Source organism: Condylostylus longicornis, unplaced genomic scaffold, assembly GCF_029603195.1.
Source record: "Condylostylus longicornis isolate FDR11 unplaced genomic scaffold, ASM2960319v2 ptg000209l, whole genome shotgun sequence".
Lineage (NCBI taxonomy): Eukaryota > Metazoa > Arthropoda > Insecta > Diptera > Dolichopodidae > Condylostylus > Condylostylus longicornis.
In genome coordinates this window covers 116,316-141,391 of record NW_026578176.1, presented here as the reverse complement: position 1 = coordinate 141,391, position 25,076 = coordinate 116,316, and the positions used below count along the sequence as shown (strand labels likewise).

Here is a 25,076-nt window from a genome sequence, read left to right as displayed (position 1 = left end):
TTTCAGGACAGTGGATGTTGGGCCGACGACCCCAAACTAGTTCGTGGGTCGTGTAACACCGCTGCACTGGAGGGAGTGTGAGTTATTGAAGATAGCTAGCTTAATGTCGTTGCTCCATTAACACTGAACGGTATGATTGAACCTATAAGACGCTGCAACTGCTGCGTTGCCGACACATCTCTCGAGTTCATTGGAATTTAAAGTTTCTAAAATTGAATTACTTGATGTATTTAATACCAATAAATAGGCAATTGAGAACACATTGACTGTGTTACACATCCAGCTAAATCTAAGATTTAATCTAAGATCAAATCTAATGAGCATTTACACATTAATTTCTACTTATACTTCTACACCAAACTTTTGTTTTACTCAATATTACTGACAGACGCTTATATTTTTAATGAATTCAACTTTTTACTTTAGTGAAAATCTTGTTTTAGTGCTATCTAGTTCCAACATTGGTTTCACTCCAGGGAACTTTTGGCTTTTCTCTTCTTGAAGTTTCTTTTGATTTTATGAATCCAATTAGTTTTTCTAGCCAATTCTTTTTCCGTTTTTTACACCATAAACATTCATTTTGTTCTTCTGGGTGCCATTAGGAACTGCTTTCTGCTGTCTTTATAATCTTAAACTTTTTCTTTGAGTTTGCAGATTTCATTTCTTCGTCTGCTTTCTTGATAAAACGACCCAAGGGAGTTTTACTTTTATCGTCTTCTATAGATTTGCTTTTTTTTTGACCTCTTACCCTATCGCATTTATATACGTTATATCCTCGACCCATAGAATCTTTTGCGTCTGCTCGGCTTTCTGCACGAAATGACACAAGCATTAGCCTAATATTAGTAGCATGGGTACAGTAGTCCCCAAGATCTGCTGTCGAGCCTCGTTGAGCCCCATAACATGCAGTGAACTCGATCTACGCCAGTGTGGATGTCTCAACTCTCATTTTGCCGCTGCACGCCCCAAAAGTAAACCCTATTTTTGACTCAAAAGTTGACTAATTATTTAACGCCCTCCAAAGTAATTCCTCCAGAAAATTTAAATTTCGTATTTCATTCTAATTTCCATTTTATTCTTGAGAAAAACGTTAGTTTCTTATTTCTACTAAGGTAAACTTAATAATGATCATATATTGATTTAAAGAAATTTATTAATTTTAATTTAGCTTAACTATTTTAAATAAGTTGTTAATTTGGTTTTCCAAGAAACCCTTGCTATTGTTTTTTAAAAACAAAATGGCGCGAACTAATGGAGTAGATTTATAGTGTGCACCGCTATGCAAAGCTATCCAGTTGTTCTTGTACTCTTATGGGGTTCAAGCGTATCTTTTGCTCTATTTAATTTGTAAATATTTTCAACAATAAAAAGTTTTTGCGGATTGGCATTTTTTTTACTCTTTTTATTTGATTTTTACTGATAATATCGACAGATGAAATATTTCTTTTATTGTAGTGTATTCGCTGAATTAGTTCAAATAACATAACTATTTTGGACTTTACAAAAATTTTAAATTTCTTGAAGAAAAAAAACTTCTATCCAAGAAAGTCCATTATTTGGAGAGTAGATTTAATTAACTCGAGTAACAAAAAAAAAAGTTTATTAATATTGTTTGTATTCCCAATGTGGATAATAATAATGCCAAGAAGAAAGTTTTGTCTCTATTTTCTAAATTTGATACTAGTATTAGGTGTGCTATACTAAATGGATGCGAAAATTAAAATTATGAGTAAAACAAAGCAATTAAAAAATTTATCAGCTTAGATGCTTGGTTCTTTCACCTCATGTGCGAATACTCTTTCACAAGGCTAATTATTTAAAAAATCAAAATAAAATTAAAAGTATTAAAGGATTTTTAATAGGATTTAAAAGGATTAGAGGATTTTGATAATATTTAGTTTATTGTTTTAAATTTTAGTACATTTTTAATATTATGTCACATATCTTTTCCCCTCTAAATTTTATCTCCGGTTCATCATTACCTGATTCCTACTCAAATGATACTCAACCCTTTTTTAATATTAATGATAATATTGATGTTAGCAAATTTAATAATAACAATTCCAATTTTTCAGTTTTAAATCAAAATAATCGGAGTCTCAGGAAAAATTTTGTGCAAATTTAGCATATATTAACTCTTTGGATGTCCTGATCTAATTTTTTTGAGCAAACTTTAGATTTTTGAATAAGTTGGTTTATATGAAATTCCTGGCTATCAATTTTTTGCTTGTTGTAATGAATCCTACCTTGCAGGTGGAGTTGTAGTTTATATTCATAGTAAGTATAATAATCTTAGTACAACATAATGTAATCTTGATTGTTCTTATATATATAGTTAAATTGGTTATTGAACTTAAAAAGTTTAAATTTACATTTTTTTGTATCTATTGCACTTTTGTAATGTTGATAATTTAGTTTATGAGTTTTCTAACTTTTTATGTAAGGATTGTTGATAACTACCTGCAAATGTTTTCATCTTTCAGATTTTTGTCTGCTATTTCAGAAGTTACTCATCCTTCTTCACAAACCTGTTTAGACCATCTTTCAACAGATTTGATAGAAATGTTAGATGTGATTTTGCGATTGAAATTCTCGAACTAGGTATTACTGAATACAATAACGTATGATTACCTTCTCTTTTTCTATTAAAGCAAGTAAGTTACAGAAAAGAAGTACCTGTGCGACTTCCACTATGGTGGATATCAATAAATTGAAAAATAGACTTATATTTGAGTTCTGGTATGAAGTTTACACTGCTTCTAATTCCCCTGTTGCTTTTTCAAGCTTTCAATTGCCTTAAAAAGTCACATAATTGATTGCTGTGTCTCTTGCAATCTATTTCCTAATTTAATATCTTCATCTGGTTATACTGATTATATTAATAATTTAATTAATAATATATCTTATTCAGATAGTTTTTTTTATAAAGAAATTATTTCTTTTGAAGTTAATAAGTTAATTTTAGGTTTCAAAAATTCTACTTCAAAAATTGATGGCGTAATTTCTAATTCTATCCTTAAGCAAATTGTGTTTCATTTGTGTGATGTTCTTAGTTTCATCTATAATTTTAGCTTATTGAAAAGGGTTCTTCCTCGAGAATTAAAAATTGCTACCGTAATTCTACTTTTAAGAGGGGATCTGCACTGGATCCTGAGAATTATTTTCAACTTGCATTGCTCTAGCCTTTCTCTAAAATTTTCGAAAAAGCCATTAAGACAAGAATTTTACGTCATCCCAATAATATTAATTTTTTTAGTAGTGAATTTGGTTTTTTGAAAGAAGTGCTGAGGGTGCTGTACCTAAATTTTGTAGTGAAATTTATGTGGGAATTAGTAAGGGTAATTATAATTCAGCCTTATTTATCGATATTGTTAAGGCATTCGATGCAGCGTTTCGTATTGGGACCCATTCTCTTCTCAGTTTTCATTAATTCAGTGTTTTTGCAAAATTTTATAAGTAAGCCTACAGCTTTTGCTAACAGCACCTGTTTTTCTTACCTATCCTACGATTACCCCTCCTACAATTGTTAATAGTATCTCTGATATTAACCATGATTTAGAACTAGTTAGTAATCGGTTTGCTTCCATAGACTGATTGTCAGCAGTAAAACCAAAATTATGTTTTTTAATTTTGATTACCTAGACAGTTTAAATATCTGTTCTTATTCTGCTGAATGTCTTCGATTTTTAATTTCTGGTGAAAGCCAATTCTTTAATCTCAGGGAAAATTGCTGTTCGAATTGCTTTCGCATAGAAATTGTTAAAACTTCTCATCTATATGTTAAGATTGAAACAACATATAGATAATTTACACAGGAACTTTATGAATGTGATCCGTCTTCCACATTTAATCAGACTATAACGGTCGACATGGCATGGTTATTCTCAGAATTAGATCGTCCTCAATGAAGTCCCCTTGAATTTAGTGAATCAACTTTGCCTTTCGGAGTGAGCACAGCGTTAAGGCCATTGGATCCAGCGTCTGCTTTTCGTTCATGGAAAAGATCAGACCATTCCAGTAGGCCTAACGAACTGGCATATTTTTTGAAAGGTACCCTATGAAAACGTGCATTGTCCGAGAGTTCATCTATGTCCTTGCAGAACACCCTTCGCAAAATTCCTTTCGCTTTCCTTATTTTATTATTGTATTTCGTGAGTGAGCTTTTATACTCTTTCCACGAACCTGACGCCTTAGCCTAATTGAAGAGCTTTCTGGTCCTTATTCTAAGCCTTGAAAGCTCCTCATTCACCCGCAGGTACTTTCGATAGCTTCTCCTAAGGTTTTAGTAAATTTTTTAGCAACTACAATTATCAGTTTTAAAAAAATTGTAATTTCTATTTCGCAAGCCAGGCACGAGTTTAAATTACTACTAATATTAAAATGAAATCGTATTGTTAGTTTACCTGTAAAATTTGTTTTCTGTGCTGTGTGTGTTTATTATACATAAGTATGTATATAACACTGTGTGTATTATATGCATGCACACTGTGTGTGTTATATACATACATACTTACATACGTACCATATGTGTTTCGGTAATTATTACTGTAATGTTTCAAAAAATTGTAAATCTCTATTTTGAATCATTCATTCTTCCTGCAATATATCACATATTTACATACCCATACAATCATTTTTTTTTCTTTTATGGGAATGGGTGATATTGTTTCCGTAAACACTTTTTTAATGAGAATGTTACACATTCGACAGTTTTATGGGCTATGAAATCTTACATTATTTGCAAACTGCAGGGCAGGCTTGAATATCATCTACATTAATATTCAAAGCCTTCGGAATAACTTGTAGGATTTGGATGGTTTGATTCATTCTTATAGTTTTGATATCATCAGTTTTCCAACATTCATGGATATGTTTCATATTTTTCAAATATACAGAATATTCAATATATTGTGCGGTTTTTTACCTATTTGCAGAACAACGTAATAAATCAAATATCTTAGTCACCAAGTTAGCTAATCACAACTTGAATGTTATTAGAATTAATAGGTCACACAAAACGCTTATGCCCGATTGTATTAACAAGATGGACGATTGTATTAACAAGTATTAACAAGTTGGTTGTAATTCCAAGTAAAAAATTCCATTTTTCTAGATGAAATGAACTTAAACTTACTAGACACTATTTATGATAAAATAATGACATACAAGAATTTATTGCTTTCTAACGGTTTTTTGATGCTTAACAAAACACAACTTGAATATGTTACAAGAATTTCCAAATCTGCAAGAGCGATTATTGATTACCTTGTTACCGACGTATCTAGGTATATAATCAATTTTGTGATCAGTAGTACGTCTTTTTCTGATCACGAAATGTTTTTTATTAATATAAGTTAAGTCCTTAATAAAAAACGAAGCGGAAGTTTAAACTGCTGTGGATTATTGCAGGGTAATGCTTGATAGTTTTTGGCCAAATCTAAATTTTTAGAACGATTTTGATCAGTTCGTAGCTGATTTGCAAGATATTATTGTAGAAAAAACAAAAACTACTGAACGTAAAAAGCAAAAGAAAACATAAAGAAATGGATGACAGAAGGAATATTATAGAAGATGAGAAAAAACTATTTTTTGAAAGATATTGAAACTGGGCTAGTGAACTCCAAAGGTTTGTGGAATTGTTATAAGAAAATAACCTATGGACCAAAGACAATTTTTAAGTCCTTAAAAAGGATTTACCGAAGAGAAAAAAATGGCTAACCAAATAAACACCTTCTTCGTAAATGTAACTGATGAAATAAATATTTTGTCTCTGCAAATAAATCTTTTATATATACATAAACAGTTACAGAAGAATAATTAGCGAGAAGTTTTCTCTATTTCCAGCGGTAACAAAGGCTAACAATGTCTCCGCAAAATTTTTAAAAAGATTTTAGTCGGGTTAATAAATAATGCTATACGAAATTTAGTTTTTACTGAAAATTTAAAAATCGCAAAGCAGGTTCTGCAACGTATGCTTCAAATTATCGTCCCATCTCTGTATTAAGTACCCTTTCAAAGGTTTTTGAAACAATAATCAAACGCTTAATTATTATAATTAAAATAATTTTTCTAGCCAACAACAAAATATTGCATGAGGATCATTATGGTTTCGAGAACAATTCCAATAATACGGAAATAAGTTTAACAGACTTTATTATTAAGAATATCGATGCCGGTATTTTCGTAGCATGGTTATTTACAGATTTCCAAGAGGTATTTGACTGTGTCTACTATGACATTCTACTGATTAAATTAGGCAATTTAGGAATTTCTGATTCTGTTTTAGGACTTTTCCAGCCATATTTGAAAAATAAAATGCAAGTGGTCAACATGGGAAAATCACGTAGTGGTTGTCTTAAAATTAAGTTGATTGTTTCAATTATTTTGGTTTAGTTATCGACAAGAAATTGATATGACATTCTTCACTTGTAAATAAAATAACACCCTACCTTTTCTTGTTAAAAAGACTTTGTAATTATATTTCCACAAATGAGCTTCATACTATCATTCATTAGAAACACCTTCTTCATTCATTAGGTCACATGTTATATATCTCTATCCCATATGGGTGACGCAAGTCGGTAGACATTATGCATAAAGAATCAATAAAAATTATACTAACTCATTTATTGTAATCCGATAATGTTTGGCAATGCGTCTAGGATGGACAGCTTTTGAGATAATAAATAATCTACTGAAACACAACTTCATTTCAAACAGAATGATAGATAATACACGCACAACACAAGAAACAAAAGTAACTTTCAGCTCTTTCTTTTTTAAAACTAACCAGTAGCTTCTTGCCCGAAAATTTTTAAATCACTTAATGGACATGAATAAAAGAAGTTGTTTCAATACAAAATTTAAAATTGAAATAAGAAAGATTATTAAAATATAGTAAGTGGAATAGAATAAAGAGTAAATAGATATACTCGTTTACAAGCTACAGCCTGTTAAAAAAATAAAGTACCAGATTTTTCCTACAAAAAAAAAAACCGCGCCACATAGGGTATTTTCATTGTGAAGTTAAGCGCTTTCGGATTTCCAATGGACCTTCTGGTAACTCCAATGGATTTGATTCCTTCTACTGATATACTCATCACAATAAAATAAATCGCCTCTCAATGAAAGCATATTTTTACATATTTCATAAATTAAAAATGTTGAAATATCAATTAAACTTCAAATTTTTGTAAAATGTGTTAAAACTTAAAAATTTTTATATTAAAATGAAATTTGGAGTTTTCTGAACAATTTCAACTCAAAATTTTAACTATAATTTTGATTAAATATATTTTCGAGTTTTTCCCGTACTTTTTTGAGCAACCACCATTTTAAGATGTTTAACAGTATATGGGAGAAAATTGAGAGTTAAAATCAGTTTGTTGTTTAAAAATTTCAGTATAAAGTACTGAAGAAAAAGTAAGATTTTTAATTTTTAAATCGAGTTTTTGTGTTGTTATTTTCATTAAAAATTTAAGAATTTTATATTAAAAGAAAATTTAAAGTTTGTACTTTAAACTGGTTGAAAAATCAAACCATAGCGACGTCGTAATAATAAATTTTAATGATCTAGTAAACCAAATCAATGAAAATATTGTGTTAGATAGCTTGTTAGTATTTAAAACAGTTTCTGCGTTGTATTATATATTTTAGAAAATTATAATAACTTCGTGTGTGAGTTTAAATTTAGATTAAAAATTAATTTTGATTTAACAGTAAGTTGCTTTTCGGGAAATAGTGAAATACCAGCTATTATATTAGAAAATATTTAATCAGGAGATATGAAACTTGATTATTGGACTCAACTAAAAAATTATTACCTTTTTTGTGCGTTTATATTTTGATAACAATTATCTTATTGAAGCTTTGCATCTTCTCGGAAATTTAATAAAAATTTAAAAAAAATGATATTCTTATCGACCAAATTCATTTATTAAGTATGAAGGCTCCAAAATATAATTGTGAAACCATTATTATGTCGTTTTTAATATACGCTCATTGTAAATCTACATATGAAATCCTTAGAAATTTCCTTTCTTTACCATCTAGTCGACATCTCCGACGTTTATCTTCCAGACTACAAGAACGGGAAAAAATTGTAGCACTATTAATAAATGAGAGTTATGTTACTCCTGATATACAATATAAAGCAAATAAAATTTTTAGGAAGAGCTTATAATGATCCAACTGAACCTGCCAAAACCATTATGGCTTTCAAGATAAAGTCGGTTTTTGGTAGTTCAAAGGAAATTATAAAGTTATTTCCAGTAGTTCGTCCCACCGCAGAATATTTAGTGGAAATCACGAACAAAGTTATAAATTTAGTTCAAGAGAAAGGCTTCCATGTTTTCGTCAATATTTGTGACAACAATAAAATCAATCAGGGTATGTTTAGAGTTCTGGGAGTCAATAATCAAAATAAATTTCCCAATCCTAATGGAAAACAACAAATTTACCTGATGTATGACACAGTTTATTTTACTAATAAATAATATTGAAATATAATAAAAATATATAATAAAAAAATACTGAAATTTTACTAATATGCTTTAATTTAATTTTAGGTAAATGAATGGATTAGGCCTACTGGGGATACCACTATAAAAATCACGCCATATTTCTACCTCTGTGGCGTGGAAAGGGGGCTATTTACTTACATATTTACAATTATATATTTATTTTATTGTATTTATTTATGTAAAATGTTCAATTTTAAAAATTGGCCTGTAGTGTAGCATTTTTACAAAATTTAAAAAAAATTAACAGAGTTTGGAAGGTTTTTTAAATCAATTTTTCAATATTTTTTTTAAAACTGAATGTTAAGTATGTAAGCACTAGCAAAGTAGAAAACGATTGAATTTTAAATTTTTCTAAATAAAAATTTGAAAAAAGTTGGTCTTGTGGGAGATTTATGATGTTAAAAAGGGCCCTCTATAGATCCTATAAGAATACGTGTAAATTCGTCAGCTGTGAACTGTCACTCTCCCTTAGGGTCCAGGCCGGTATGTCTGTCTGCCATTAAAAAAATAAACTTATATGATTCATAAATCATAAAAATTACTGCACATGTGAATTTTTTTATGTTAAAAGTCCATATAATTTGTTTAGGTATGTATGTGATTATAGTTTTATTAGGAATTATTTTCACATTGTTAAGAAGACTAGATAATTTACCTAAACTACCGCACCAGACTTTAGAACTTCTTCAAGTTTCTTTATATTTTTATTATATTTGTTTTTGTATAGGGGAAAACTTGAAACGACACATCTTTTATAACGATTATAAAATTTTAAAAGCACTTTCATAATTATACAATTTAAAATCAAATAATTACAAACTTCAATTAAAATGTAATAAAATTTTTATTAACTTTATTTTAAGTCGTGTATTCTAGACTAATAAAGTGGGGTCAAACCAATGGTTTGTATTGTAGCACTTTTCCCTTCAATACCTATCACACTATTAAAATTATTTTCATTCATATTTAACTCTTTCTAGGATTGCATATATTTAGGATGATGCATTCATGCGGTCTTTGAAATAAAGCAAAAATTAATATAAAGAGGGGTTAACATAATGCTCGATTTTAAGGTTTAATTGTGTGAGTTAAGAAAAATAATTATATTTTTTAATGTCACGGAATTTACCGTTATCTTTTTGCGTTAATAGAAATTTGGAAAAGCTTGTGGTTTCGGAAATATAAGGCGCCAAAAATTCAAATTTTACAAATTTAAAGAGGCGATAACTTGAGAGGGGGTGGAGATGGAAAAAAATTTTTTTCTAACGAAATGAAGCATTTATTATTGTCTAAAAGCCCTCAAATTTTCAGGCTTCTAGAGGCTGGGGTCTAAAAGAAAAACGAAATCAAAATTTTGCAAAAAAAAGACTTTAGATAACGGTTAATTTGAACGGCGATTTTGTTTTTCTAAAGTTTAGCTATAGTATGCCGCGCTAGGGGAAGCAAAACGCTGCCTTTATGCGTTCGCAAAATTTCAAAAATGCTTATGGCTTCATTGCAACAAATAGTTAAAAAAGGCCATTTTTAGGATTTTGAGGGGGTATAACTTCTAGAGGGGGGGAGATAGGTAAAAATTTTGTTCTACGAAAATAAGTTTCTAGTAAAGATCTATGTACATATAAAATTTCAGCTTTCTATCTTCAAGGGTGTAGAAGTTTTGTAAACAGACACACGGACAGACGGACGGACGGACGGACGGACAGAGTGAAACTAATAAGCACTTTTTTTCAAAATTTTTTTGGAAAAGTGCTAAAAAATATAGCACCAATTTTTTTTTTATTCACTGTGTTATCATTTTTATACTCTCAATTCTCTCAGATATGTTGTCTGAAATGGCGGTACAAGAAAATGCGGAAAAAACTCGAAAATATATTTAATTCAAATTATAGTTAAAATTTTGAGTTGAAATTTGAATTTTTGATATGTTGTTCAGAAAACTAGAAAGTTCATGTTTGCATAAAAATTTTTAGGTTTTAGTCAACTTTTCGTATAGAAAACTCGAAATGAAAATAGACAAAAATCATAATTTTTCTAAAAAATAACAAAAAAAAATTATTCTTCAGAAATGTCATTTCGCCAAAAATGTATATGCGATTTTACAAATCCATTCTCAAAAAAAGCAGAATCCAGTCCTTGATTATTCGTAATGTCAAGTTCCAGTCTATAAAAATACGAAGGCATATAGTATTCATTAAGTATAAAATATACATATATCTGTATTATATGTACACAAATATACATGATGTATGTAGTTATTTTGCTTTTAAAAATGTACATATCAGCCGTATGTACTCATTGATATTTCCTTATACAGTAGTGTGTCCTTAACTGTATGTGCATATCCGTGACTTCATTAATGCTTTAAAAAAAAATTAAGTACGGTATTAATACGGTTGTAGTACCGTCTCAGTTCTGCACAAATGTTCATTTTTATAAAACTTTACCATATCATTAAAAACGTAGCATTTTTATGCTGTATTTTAAGAAAAAAAACTTGATAACTAGAACTTTATTGCTGAAAATATATGCTAGTTTATTTTATCGGTTATTTCTGGCAACATTTATATGACAAGGTATAAGAAAAACGTGCTCGATTTTTTCGATACCCGATTTACTTTTATTTTACGTCTCCACTACATACAAAACGCATTTAGGAAAAGTGTACAATGTCAAGAGCTTTTGCTAAACTTTTTGGAATTTACGTCGTAAGGGCATTATTGAAGTCACGGATATTGTTATATATAAATGTATGCTATTGCACACCTGAAATAAGTAAAAAACAAAAAAAATGTTGGAAGTTTTCCGGGTTTTAATCTTTTTTTTTAAGAATTATTTCAGGAATTTTATTAACCTATGCGTAACTTTTGACATTTTCAGGCTATTGTATTTAAAAATATTTATCAAGTGGAAAAAATGATTTTTTGACAAAAACAGATTTTTTAAGTTTTCAAAATATGGAGCGAAATTTTAAATTAGACACAATGTTACTTTTTAAGTCTTTCGTTATCCAGTAGCAGTTCATTAAAAAAATTCTAGGATCGCTAAGCGGTAAAATAATTTTGTATGTTGCTTAAAATGTTATTTTAATTTAAATTCAGTGAATATTTATCATTTGAGTTATTAAATAAATCAAAGATTTATAATTTATATTAATTAAATTTTGTCTTTTGTTCGTAATATTTTGTATAAAATAAAGGTTTTTTTTAAAGAAAAATACGTATGTTTAAAAGTTTATTAAAAAGAAAATTGCTTAATAAATTGGTAAGATTTGGTGTATTTTTTAAAGTTTTTATTGTATGCATATTTAAATAAAATATAATAATATACATGATTACTTTATATAAATAGAAATTCCTCGAGGAAGTAGCGTCGAAGGTTGCATTTCTATAAGAAACTGTAGTCTACGAGAAAAGGAGATCCTAAATTATATACCTAAATGATATTTTTCCAAAGAACAAGGTAACAATAAAGTATACTTCAGGATTCAAAATTTTATTTTTTTATGTAAATATGTTATATAGTTAATAAAAAAAGTAAATTCAACTTTTTTTTCCCAAAAAGAATTCTTATTATGTACATACACATATGTACTATTTTTGTTTTACCTAAAAAAACAAAATAAATAACCTGTAACCTGTTTTGCTACCTATAATTCATTATTCTAGTTTGTAAGAACATTAAATTTCGTTTAGTTATTTTTAAAGAATTTTTAGTTTTTGGTTCAAGTCTATTTAGTATTTTTATGTATTTGTATTGCATAATGAAATAAAACATTTCTCCCCGATGACGCTTTTATTCTAAAAAAGAACTGCCATCGATTATTCAGTAGACATTAAAAATTATTAGACCGTGATATTTCATAAAAGTGTTATTGCTAGCAAGGTAACTAGTCATGCAAACTAGTGTTGGAGAACTTTCGATGTATTGCATCATGAAAAGTATCGTGATATATCGATCGTTTTGTAACGCAACTTCCTATGTCGTATAATGTATAAAATTTAAAAAATGCAGATGGTTGTACTACAATAAATAGCTGAAAACTAGCATTTTTATGGTTTTGGGGGGTTATAACTTTTAGAAGGGGGGAGATAGACTAAAATTATGTTCTACGAAAATTAGTTTCATTGTCAAGGGTGTACAAGTTTTGTAAACAGACACACAGACAGTAGCATAAAATTAACTTTAAACATTTTTGTTATTTAACAAATATTTTGTTAACCTTTAACTTTTTATTTTATCGATAAAAAACTCAAAATCTTCACGAAATATTTGGAAAAAAAAAAAGATAAATTTTCAAATTAATGTGTATACGTACGAAAATAATGTTAGGGAATTCATAAAAATCAAAACGATATTTTGAATAATTGAATTGATGATTATATGACGATATAATTGAATTGATGATTATATGGCGATAGTATTATATCGACTTTAAAATTATTGATAGTTTTAATCGTTGAAAACTATCGATAGAATCGATAGTGCCATCGACAGTCCACCTCTAATGGATACGCTTTGTTAATTCATGTAGTTGGGTTGTGTTGCAGAATAGGATATATAAATTAAAATTTACGTACTTTTAATTCAAACCTGGATTAATTTAATTATGTCATCTTCAATGTAACTCAAAATAAAATAAAAAAAATGGGTCGTCGGAAATCAAAACGAAAGCCACCACCAAAAAGAAAAGCTATTGTGCCGCTGGACCAACAATTTAATTGCCCTTTTTGTAATCATGAAAAATCTTGCGACGTAAAGATGTATGTTAATTAAAATATGTACATGTGTATACTTTTTCAGCGTACAAACTCAAATTTTTTTTTAGGGATAAAAGTCGTAATTCTGCACGTATAATTTGCAGAGTATGTTTGGAGGATTATCAAACAACTATTAATTTTTTATCGGAGCCTATAGATGTTTATAATGATTGGGTAGATGCATGTGAACAAGCTAATTAATATGTTTATTAGTGAAACTATGAAGGACACATATGTACGTTGTGGGAATTACATATGTACAATTGAGTGGAAAGCAGCAAGAAAACCAAGTTTACCTTCAGATATTCAAAACTTCGAGAGTTTTACACATTTTTGATAAATATTAAAATTATGGTACATAGGCAGCAAAATAGAAACAAGTATACTAGTTTTATTTTAAACGTATTAATACCTTTATTATGGTCGGTGGAGTGAATAGCTAGGCGAATCGAATGCCATTCTAGACAAGACATCAAAAAAGCTGCCGAAAATATATAAGGATAATACTACACGTGATTGTTTTTTTGCAGAAAGAATCGTATTTTTCTACCTTTAGCAATTACGGGGTTTTTCATTAATTTAAATGGTTGAATTGTTTTTGTTTCGTTTTTCCCACGTTTAAATTGATATTAAAAAATTAGTATTTTGCAATAATTTGTGGAATTATGATAATTTAGATTTTTCCATTATATCACTATAAATGCTATAATTCCAATAAAAAAACGCTTATGTATTATTTTGATTTTGGTTTCATTCACTAATCTTGTAACATAATTTTCATTCGACAGATTTGGCAGCTCATTCGCCTAACTTTTTGACGAATTCGTTAATAATAATACCAAAAATTCATATTCGCTTCATTGATCATAATAAGGATCTAAAACAATTATACTTCGACCGGTAATAAACGTACTAGCTTAAACTGGCAAAGTAGACTTACTAAAATAATGGGATTTGCTATATTAATAAACTGGCTGTAAAGTCAGAATATTCGTTAATTTAGATATGCACCCAATATTCTAAATTCAAAAAAAGATTTTTTGTATCAAGTACTCATCCACAACAGCTAATTAATTTCCTTTTTAGATTTTTAAAATGTATTTTTATGTGATTTTTTTCAAGCTTAAATGTAGCATATAAAATCTTGAAAAATGCTTCAGAGTTGGAACTTTTCACAATTATAAATGTATATTTGTAATCTAAAACACTGTTATTATATTCATTTGACGGATTTCTGTGGTAGCAAAAATTGTCCTTTCAGGAATTTTTCAGGCTTTTGAATGTAGGAATGAATTAAATAAAATTATGTTCCCACACTTGAGTTATGTAATTGTTTGTTAGTTGTTTTTCTATAACAGCAGTTGAAAGTTTTTTTTGTATATAATTTTATAAAAATGAAACTCAGAAAATATGTAGTTGAAAATAACCAAATTTGGCTCTTTTTGGTCCCTCTTTCAACTGAAATTTAGCGATTTCTATACTTCAGTGATATTTACTTTACTCTTTGATTTCTATATTTTACTGATTTACACTGCAGACTACTTCAGAATTTTCAGCATTGATGGAAACTGTCGAATAATTCGAATAGTTAGGAAAAATTTATTCGAATGGGTAAGATAAAATTTATTCAATATTGGTAAATTCTTAAACGTCAAATTTTACAAAATCTGAGTTGTCTGGGTCTACGGTACTCTACTGCGTTTTTACTATCAGTTAAAACTTAAATTCTTAAACGTTTAAAAAAAGTCAATTAAGCGTCAAAATTGTAGATTTTTTTTTACATGCAGACAGTCTGACGTAGTAATTCAGTAAATAAATTTGATGTATTGAGTGACTATCATTACGTTAAAAATAATATAAAAAATAATTTTTTTGTTAATTTTTAATATTTAAGTATAAAGTTATTTTAAATCTAAAAAAAATTTTTTTGTTTTGACGTTTACGGATGATCAAAATTCAAAGTCAATTATGGGTAAAAAGTTTACTACATTTCTGTCCGTAAAAGTTTTATACTTCAGATAGTTTACAGACTGAAAACAAAATTTTGACGTTAAAGAATTTGCGGTATATCTGATACTTATTTTCCTATCGAATACTTTTTTTTATCCTTTTTGTTTAAAATGGTATTTTTCATTGTCATTGTATAAGTTGTCTTTACAGAAAACGAAAAAAATTCAGTCATTAAAAGAGTTTCTAAAATTTATCGAAACGATATTTCAGTCATTTGAGGCTGCTTCAGAATTTTCTGTATTGATGGATACTGTCGAATAATTCGAATGATTAAAAAAATTAAACAGTAAATTAAAACAGTCTGACTTTCTGAAATTTCAAAACCACAATTTATCACAAGCTCATGTAGGTATGCAACTCTATAAATACCAGTCAAGGCATTTACTTTAATAAAATCGTAAATATAATGAAAAATATAAAAGTTTACACACAAAAAGCCACAAATTTTAGACAGAAACTTAAATTTTTCTTAGATTCTTAAAAGCAAATCGCAACTTTTTTTTATACACAGTTTCATTTCTCAGACGATTTATGAAATAAAATGCAATTCATTTGTAAATTTAAAATTACAAATAAAAGTTTGCAATGATTCAGTTTGTTATTAAAAATATAAAATTTCGCAATGTACAATCATTATATGAGGGTCTCAAAAGCAGTCACAAATAGAAAAAAAATTTTTTTTTGCTGCAATTGGTTATGTACATCTTCTAGAATCAGTGATATTACTTTCCAGTTACGAAATAGTTTTTTTCCTATTTATTTTTAACAAAAGTACTTTTGCTTTTATAAAAATTTTTTGATTTTTCAAAAGCAAAATTGCTTACGCCACTGCTTTTATATATGTATATAACTACTTCTCAGGTGTCAAAAAATACGGCTACTTCTATACGTTAGACATGGGTCAAAAGGCATTTGATAGGATTTTGCTTCTAGCGTCCCAGAAAAAGCAAGAATTCCAACCACCCTTCCCTTCACCCCCTCCCAAAATGCTTTTTGAGCGCTACATACTTCATACAAAATACTACATACTACATTTTCTTAAAAAAATTATAAAGAGTTAGTAAAATCTACAATTAAAATTGTTATGTATTCTTTTCGATATCTCGTGCAAAATGTATTAGTAAACAAAGCATAAGTGTACATTAAATTTCTTGACAATATATTTTTAGGACAAAATTTTATAAAAAAATTTTATTCTATTGCATTAAACTTTTTACAAATAGTGTATTTTCAAAAAAATATTTAGGACGGAAACTCACTGATAATGATTTGTAAGGGTAAAACTTTTAAATTTCCTTTTAAATAACAACAAAAAAAAATCTGATGTGGTCAGCACATAACCGACCGCAATGCGTATTGTCTAGTTAAGTAAAAGTGTTACAAAAGATTATAAAAATATCTTTTAAACACTTTTTTCCAATTTTTAGGTAGTCAGTAAGCTTTTAGTTAACATACCTAGAAAACTGTAGAATCGGCTCTTAGTAGAGTTTCGCTTTGTGCAATCCGAATTCCCTGAAAAGCTCGCCAGTTAGTTTCGGTAGCAACCGCATTTCAAATATCAAATTTCAAGATATTCCATCAACACATTCTGTAGATAAGGTAACAAATTTAAAATCGGCACCCAGTTTGATTTCCGAGTCCTGATCATTCCAAAAAATTTATATCTTCATTGTTTTAATACTCCAAATTTAAACTTTAAATTTCAAGGAAATCGCTTTATTATTTCTCTTTATATTTCTCGCAAAGAGGTCCAGTTATCAAGCCTTGATAGATCTCAAAAGTCCGTGAAAGTTGTTCAATCCGTGACATAGTCAACACGAACTCACATATAAAATTTCATGAAAATCGGTTCAGCCGAACTTGGGATACACGAGTGCACATACAGACAGACCGACACCTCTCTAAAAATAGCTTATTTACGCTTCCCTACTATGGAGAAGGGTGTTCCCACCGAAAACTCCATACCCAAAATTTCTTGCCATCACATAACCTCCCTTATTGTATGCAATGCGGTCTGGTATAACCTTATTAATGCCCTAAAAATTGGAAAAAAGAATTTAACAGGCATTTTTATAATATTCTGTAACACTTTGACGTACCTAGACAATACACATTGCGGCCGGTTATGTGGTGATCACATGATGTGAGTTTTTCAAAAATTTTTTTAAATTTTATTTTTTTTTTCTAAATAGTGATCCAAAAAATAAAAATAAACTTCGTAGTTTGTTTATGATGTTTAAGTAGCATAAATTTGTATTAGTGAGGTAAATAATTTATAATACAACTTTGTTTTAAGACGATTTGAACGTCACATAATTTTTATTGAAAGATTGAAAATAACAATTTAATACATTAGTTCTGTCCAAGATATATAATTTATTATATAACCCATTATAATGAAACCTGTTGAATATAGAAATGTCACAGCACAAAATTGAGAGAGATATGTTAGCTATTAATGATTTCTTTTATAGGAGAAATGGTCTATTTTAAGACTAATATGAATTATTTTAGGAAAATAATGAATTATTTTAGCAAATGGACTAATTTATTTACAGGAGAATTTTATCTTGGACATATTGTGTAAAAATTCAAATTCTTAAAATTAATAGTGCTGAGTGCATATTAAAAACATTCAATTTTATGTACATATGTAAGTTGTTTAAACTTCAGTTTAAACATTTATTGTAGATGGTAAAAGAAATTACGATTTATTTTTTATTCATTTAAATTTAAACTTTTCAATGCAAATATTCATCTAATTTCAATATTTTTGAATTTTAAAGTATAAAAATATAAAAAAATAAGTATCATGTTGTAGCATGGTTATAAATAACAAAAAAGGATAATATTTTGCTTAGCTAAATAAATATTGAGAATTGATTAGAAATAAAAGAAATGTAATTTTATGACGATTAATAATTTTGTATTTGAGTTTCGAAATTCATATCACTTGAATGTATATTAGAGTAGGGATAGATTTTAAATTAAAATATTGTATATAAACCCTTATATTGATTAATAAAGGAGGAGAAGAAATCGAAGAATTTTAAAAGTAACACGCTTTTTTATTTCTTGACAAAACCAACTTCACAAGACAGAAGATATAATATTAATTGAAATCTAGTTTCCAATTTTATACAGGATATATTATATCGAATTGACATAGTAAAAAAAAACCTAGGCAGAACCGATATCCTACAGATGCGTTCATCGGTTTTTACTTTGGTGGCCTCGACGTGATCTTACAGGAAGAGATCAATTGCCATTCTCAGAAGCAAAACATCCACAAAGCGTTTCAACACATATTCAGTAAACACAGAAACGAACATCACAGATCTGAATCACGTAATTAAACGATCGGATTATGTTGGCAGCGATTTTTTTATGGAAATTAAAATTTCATTTTGATGACGAATTAGGCAATAACTTAAAAAATTAGTGGATGGAATTTCGTCAAGATTGAAGCAATTTTAATATTGTAAAAATTTCCAGATATGTTCAATCAAACGAACATTATGAGAAGAGAGTTATATGTCTTCAGTGATGCTAGCGAAAGAGCATTCGGAGCCGCAACATATATAAGATTCATAGATACGAGTAATAAAGTTGTATGTAAACAGTTATGTTCAAAATCGGGAGTTGCACCAATCAAATTCATTACACATCCAAGGTTAGAACTGCGTGCTGCTCAGTTAGCATCAAAACATATAACAAAAGTTCGAGATAGTCTAAACTGCAATTTTGATGAAATTTATTTATTTAATGACTCGCAAATAGTACTGTCATGGATCAGTGGTGACCCGTCCGCATATAAAACTTTTGTTGGCCATACAGTGGCGAGCAAAAATGATCAAATAATTAAATATTTTTTTTATATGTAATTTTCTCTTTATTTTTTTAAAAAATTTACTTTTATTGTATTACATAATTATTGCTTCAATATTAATCAAAACAAAAACAAACAACAATTAAAAACTCTTGGAAGTCCCATTTGATGAATTTTGCACGTTTTTACATGTTTGAAAATTTAATAAGAAAGAACCGTTTTAAACAAATCTTATTACCAAGAATAGCATTATTTTACTTCATATACTCAATAACGTTCGTTCTGAATAGAAGTTTTATTTATTTTTGTAAAGAAATTTATTAAAAATAATAAAATGAAAAAAATTAGTATGCAAGTAGAAAATAATATAGTTTCCATGATTAAGCAGGGTTATACTGCAAGGAAAATTGCTCAATTATTAAAAGTATCTGTAGGAACTATCTCTAATGTAAGAAAAAAGAAGAAATTAACTGAAGAAAAAAATCTACGGGGTCGAAAAAGTCTTTTGTCTGAGGCCGATTCTCGCCAAATGTATCGATTTTTAAAAAATAGCAAAGCTAAGACACCAAAAGAAGCAGCTCTTGGGCTAAATAAGAATGTCAGCGAATGGACGGCTCGAAGAGCTTTGCAAAAAATTGGTTTAAGAGCTGGGGTCAAGAAGAAAAAGCCTGCAATTTCTGAGAAAAACAGAAAAGCTCGTTTGAGTTTCTGTCAGAAACACCGAAATTGGGGTGTAGATTGTAGATTCTAAGGGAACCGAGTGGGACAGGAGTATCCCCCCAAGCCACCGCAGCGATTTTTGACTTATTGTAGCCACCCCACTCTCCCGTCTATAATATCCCCGTCCCAATCGCAAAGCCGGAGATATCCCTAAGGGAGTTGGACAACAGTCCCCGAACACTTAGGGACCCATATCCAAGACAATTGCGGCGCCGAACAGCCAGTGCCGGACAGTCGCAGAGAATGTGCACGGCGATCTCATCGCCACCCCAACAAAATCTGCACAGGGGGAGCCCGACTTCCCCAGGCTATGCAGGTACTTCAGCATTGCCCCGTGAAGAAATTCGCAATAGTGCGAACCCGGCTCCTGCTCATCCCCAGCAACTCCGCGGTGAATCCGCCGGAGCACGCCGGAAGAAACACTTTCGCATGACGGCACCCTTTCGTGTCCCGCCAGTGACGGCCGCCTTTCGCCGCGAGCAGGCAGGCAAGCCTGGCTCCCACGGCGGAAGAAGGCAGACCACAGAAAGGCAGCGGCTGCACAAAGGCAGCCCCAGATCCCCTCCGCGCCAACTCATCGGCAACTTCGTTGCTCGCATGGCTACTATGGCCCGGCAATTCCATAAGTGCAGCAAGGCAGCTCCAGACCAGCTTGGATGTACCCTGAGCTGAACGGAGCGCCAGCAGTGCAGCCCTGCTGTCTGAGAACACATAGATGGTGCGGTTTCTATACCCCCTTTCCAAATTGATTTTCAGACAGATCTCTATTGCATGCATTTCGGCCTGGAACACTGTGCAATGTGGGTCAAGGGTTGCATATACACGCGTGTCCGGGCGGACACCGTATACGCCCGAACCTGTGGTCGAAGTTGTACCGCGGCAGACAGGTATCTGACATGGTTATTTTTAGAATCGGATCGCCCTCAATGAAGTCTCTGTGAGTTCTGTGGGCCAGCTTTAGCCTTGCCCCGTCCTCGTCAGAGAGAAGTCGGTAAGTCACCAGCCGAGCTTCTTTTAATATATAGAGGTGCAGTGGCGGCAATCCGATCATCACCTCCAATGCAGCGGTGGGAGCCGTCCGCATCGCCCCGGTCACTCCCAGGCAGGCCAGATTCTGTAGCTTTTCCAGCTTGGCCCGCACACCCGCCTGCTGAGCCTTACGGCACCATACAATCGACGCATAGGTGACGATGGGCCTAGCAAGGGCCGTATATAGCCACAGTGCTATTCTGGGACTAATTTCCCAGCTCCCCCCGATGAAGCTCCTACACGTCCACAAGGCCGCCGTAGCCCTCCCGATAACTCTATCGATATGGGTATTCCAAGAGAAACGATCATCCAGGGTTACCCCCAGATACTTCACCTCCCTCGAGTAACTAATACGTTCACCAAACAGAATTGGGCTCGTTAATCTGTCCTTGTTTCTGCGTCTAGTGAAGGCGACCAAAGTGCTCTTGCTTGGATTTATATTTAACTCAACGCCTTTGCACCACCTTTCCACAATACGTAAATTTTGCTGTAGAAGATCAGAAATAGTGCTCTCAAATTTTCCCCGCACGACGAAGGCTACATCGTCAGCGTATCCCCAGACACGCGCCCCGGAGCCCCTGAGAGCAGCGATTAGATCATCCACTACAATGGACCACAGGAAGGGCGAAAGAACCCCGCCCTGCGGACATCCTTTTGCAGCGGAGATGAAGAGTATATCGTCAGCTATGGTGGACTTAATAATCCTATCCTGTAGCATCCGATTAAACCATCTGCTAGTCGTCGCATCAATCCCTCGTTTGTGCAACGACTCACAGATGAAGTGTTGTCAAAAGCTCCCTCTATATCAAGGATGCAGCCAACTGCCACCTCCCGCACTTCCAGTGAGTTTTCAAGGACCCCCACCAGACTCTGCAGAGCGAGTACAGTAGACCTTCCCGACTGATAGGCGTACTGAGATTCATGCAAGGGATTGCTTCCCAATGCACCGTCCCGTATAAATCTATCAATCATTTTTTCCATTGCTTTCAATAGAAAAGAAGTAAGGCTGATTGGACGGAAAGACCTTGGGTGGTTGCTTGGTCGCTTACCCACCTTCGGAATATACGTCCTTCCGTTTCCCTTGCCGCCATTTTCGGAGCGACTTCAGACTTTCCAATGAGTTTTGGCTCTTTTGGTTGGCCTGAAGTGCTCGTCGTTGTCGCGGTGGGCACTGGTTTTTTATTTTGTCCTGCCCTGCCGCCAGCACCTTGAGAGGATTTTCTTCCTTTAACCTGAACGATAACACTGAAAAAATTCAGGAAAAGTCGGAACTCCGCTTTCCGTAGATCTTCCAATCCGGAATCATCCACGGAAAAGGTGATGGAGCAGCCCCCGTCCTTTTCCTTATCCATCCTCAGCACCCTCCAGGAACTTATCTTGAGGCTGGGATTGTGCTTCCCTATCCTACTTAGAAATTTGTCCCTGGAGAGACTGACGGTTGTCTCGTCCTTTGGTACGTAAATGACGAAGACATGCTGTTTGGGCATGTCGTCGCCATCCAGTACAACAACGTCGCAACCGTCCCAAGGCTTTATCTCCCTGCAGACACTGGGTATCCACTCCCTGGTGTTTTGATTGTTGCATGTTACGGATATCCATCCGTCCCTTTGCAACGCTGCAGTGAATTGTGGATGAGAGTCCACAACTTTATCCATTTCATCCATGATGGCTACTTTGATTTTCTCCATCTGAACTTCGGATAGCCTTTCCTCTGGATGCAGTCTATAAGTGATGGCCACCTTGACCTGTGCTACTGCATCCCGATAAGAAATCATTTTCGGGTTTTGTTGAGGAATGTTCCCAGGGATCTTTTCCTCAACATTGCCCTTCATCGACCTCTTCTTTGAGGGCCCTGCATCAGGGGTGTTGCCTTCCGACCTTTCTCTCTTTTGGGGATGGTCGGCCACAACACCCGATCCGCAGGCCTTCAGCTTTTCAAGCCTTTCCTTCTCATATCTGCGACCTTCCTCTGGGGACATGCCATCCCTGATATAAGCCGCGATACGCCGCTTGGATGCACCAGAGAAATATTGTTTTTTTCCCCCTGACGTCCAACCTTTTCAGGTCCTTCGCAGTTTTTTGGATAATAGGTCCAAGAGGATTCTGATTATCCGTCTCCATCGGAGGCGCCGCCTTTTCCTCTACTGGCGTGAGAAGGAGTTCCTCCTCTGCGTCAGTCAAGAGAAGCTCTGGTTCCGAAGACCATTGAGCACTAAGTGGTTTTATGTTGTCCTTAGTCTTGTTGTTGTTGTTGTTGTAATTGTCACTGTTGTTATTGTTGTTGTTGTTGTTGTTGTCGTTGCAGTTGTCGTGTTTGTCACAGTTGTTCTTGTTGTTGTTGTTTTTGCTGTTGTTGCTGTTTAGATTGGTTTCCATTCTTGGTACCAACAATAGCGCGGGAAAGTAAAGTCACCCATGGCAGAGCCCGGCATACCATGGGATGGCTCGTTTAAACTGGAGGGCGCCTGGTATCCAGAGTCCGCATACTAACGACTAAGCTCCCCCTTAGCCACGCAGTCATCGGCATATGCTGTTCCACCTTGACTTGAGACGCCTGTCGTCAGCTGACGTATAGATATAGGGCTGAAACTCACAAAGCAAGAGGCTCGCCGCGAGACACGATCACGACACGAACGTAACTTTTATCGTTTTAATCAACCCTTCATCCTCCGCCATAACCGGGGCCCACCACTAGGAGGTGACAGTGCGGTTTTGGGCCCCGAAATTGGGGTGTACAAGACTGGAAACGCATAATTTGGTCGGACGAAACAAAAGTGAACAGGTTTTAGTCTGACGGAAAAACATATTTTTGGCAACGGTCACATGAAAAAAAACTCCAAAGGCATCAAATTCAAGAAACCATGAAGCATGGTGGTAGGAGTATAATGGTATGGGGTTGTTTTACATGGTGGCACATAGGACCTGTTGTCAAAATTAATCAAATTATGACAAAAGATTTATATTTAGACCTCTTGAAAACCTATTTGCCTAATTTTGTTGAAGAATGTGCTTATCCAATCGACGAAATCATTTTTCAACAAGATAACGATACCAAACATACGGCCAAAATCGTTCAAGATTGGTTGGGAGCTCAAGATTTTTCGACGTTAAAGTGGCCAGCACAGAGCCCGGATCTCAATCCTATTGAGAATCTTTGGGCCATAGTAAAGAAACGTCTTCATCAGTATGAAAAGCCTCCGAACAATATAAAAGAACTATAGGAACGATTTTCGAAGGAATGGCAAAACATTGATGAAGTAGTCATTCAAAATCTCGTTGAAAGTATCCCAAGGAGGATAGAAAGCGTCATTAAAAACAACGGACTATGGTCTAGTACTGAAACCGAAAAAATATTAAAATTGACTATGAAATTGATAAACGTGTAAAATTGATCAAATGGGAATTGAAAGGGTTTTTAATTATTGTTTGTTTTTGTTTTGAATAAATTGTCTTTTTTATTTTGTGAATTAATAGGTTAATACTGAAGCAATAATTATGTAATATAATAAAAATGAATTTGTTAAAAAAATAAAGAAAAAATTAAATATAAAAATTTTTTTCAAATTATTTGATCATTTCTACTCGCCACTGTAAATACTAAAAATAATCCGGCAGATTTTCTTTCAAGAGGCTTATTTCCAGAAAAGATCAACACGTCCGAACTTTGGTTTCTTGGTCCAGAATTTTTACGGTTATCAGAATGTCGTTGACCAGAAAGAAAAATAAGTCAAATAAGACTCATGGAAGAGAAATACCATACGTCTTAATATTAAAGAAAATAAAGATCACCCCATTTTTAAAATATATCACCGCAATTCATTCACATTTTTAGTACGAGTAATGGCATATTCAAAAGCATACAATTCAAGACAGTGCATTCAAAGCATACATTTCAAGACAAAAATTCAACAATTAAAAAAGGAATTCGCAGTAGCGAAAAATAGCAAAATAATATCATTGTCACCATTTTTAGATTTTAAAGATGTACTTAGCGTTGGTGGCAGATTAAGACAAGACAGCCATTCCTTATAATGCCAAATATCCCATTTTACTTGCAAGAACTGATTTTGTTTTTATATTATTAATGCTTACATAAAAAGAACTTTCAAGCAGGACCATTAGCTGTTCAATTAATTACTAAACAAAAATTTTGGATAATTAATGGCTGTGTTAGCTGTGCAAAAGCGAAACCTCAATTGTTGCAGCAGT

The 25,076-nt window shown here is 32.2% G+C and overlaps 1 protein-coding gene across 1 annotated transcript; it reads left to right on the top strand.

Annotated features, from left to right (window-relative positions):
- Window positions 1–13,019: 13,019 nt before the first annotated feature.
- On the top strand, window positions 13,020–14,015 carry LOC129616447 (transcription elongation factor 1 homolog). The gene is made up of 2 exons (XM_055532070.1): window positions 13,020–13,282; window positions 13,348–14,015. Exons 1-2 carry the CDS (start codon window positions 13,167–13,169, stop codon window positions 13,478–13,480), a joined length of 249 nt encoding a protein of 82 aa, XP_055388045.1. The 5' UTR covers window positions 13,020–13,166; the 3' UTR covers window positions 13,481–14,015.
- Window positions 14,016–25,076: the final 11,061 nt, after the last annotated feature.

Excerpts from the sequence above, each read along its gene's own strand:
- LOC129616447 (XM_055532070.1), top strand. The coding sequence starts at position 13,167 with ATGGGTCGTCGGAAATCAAAACGAAAGCCACCACCAAAAAGAAAAGCT. Across the intron at positions 13,283-13,347 it reads AAATCTTGCGACGTAAAGAT|GGATAAAAGTCGTAATTCTG; the intron begins GTATGTTAATTA and ends ATTTTTTTTTAG.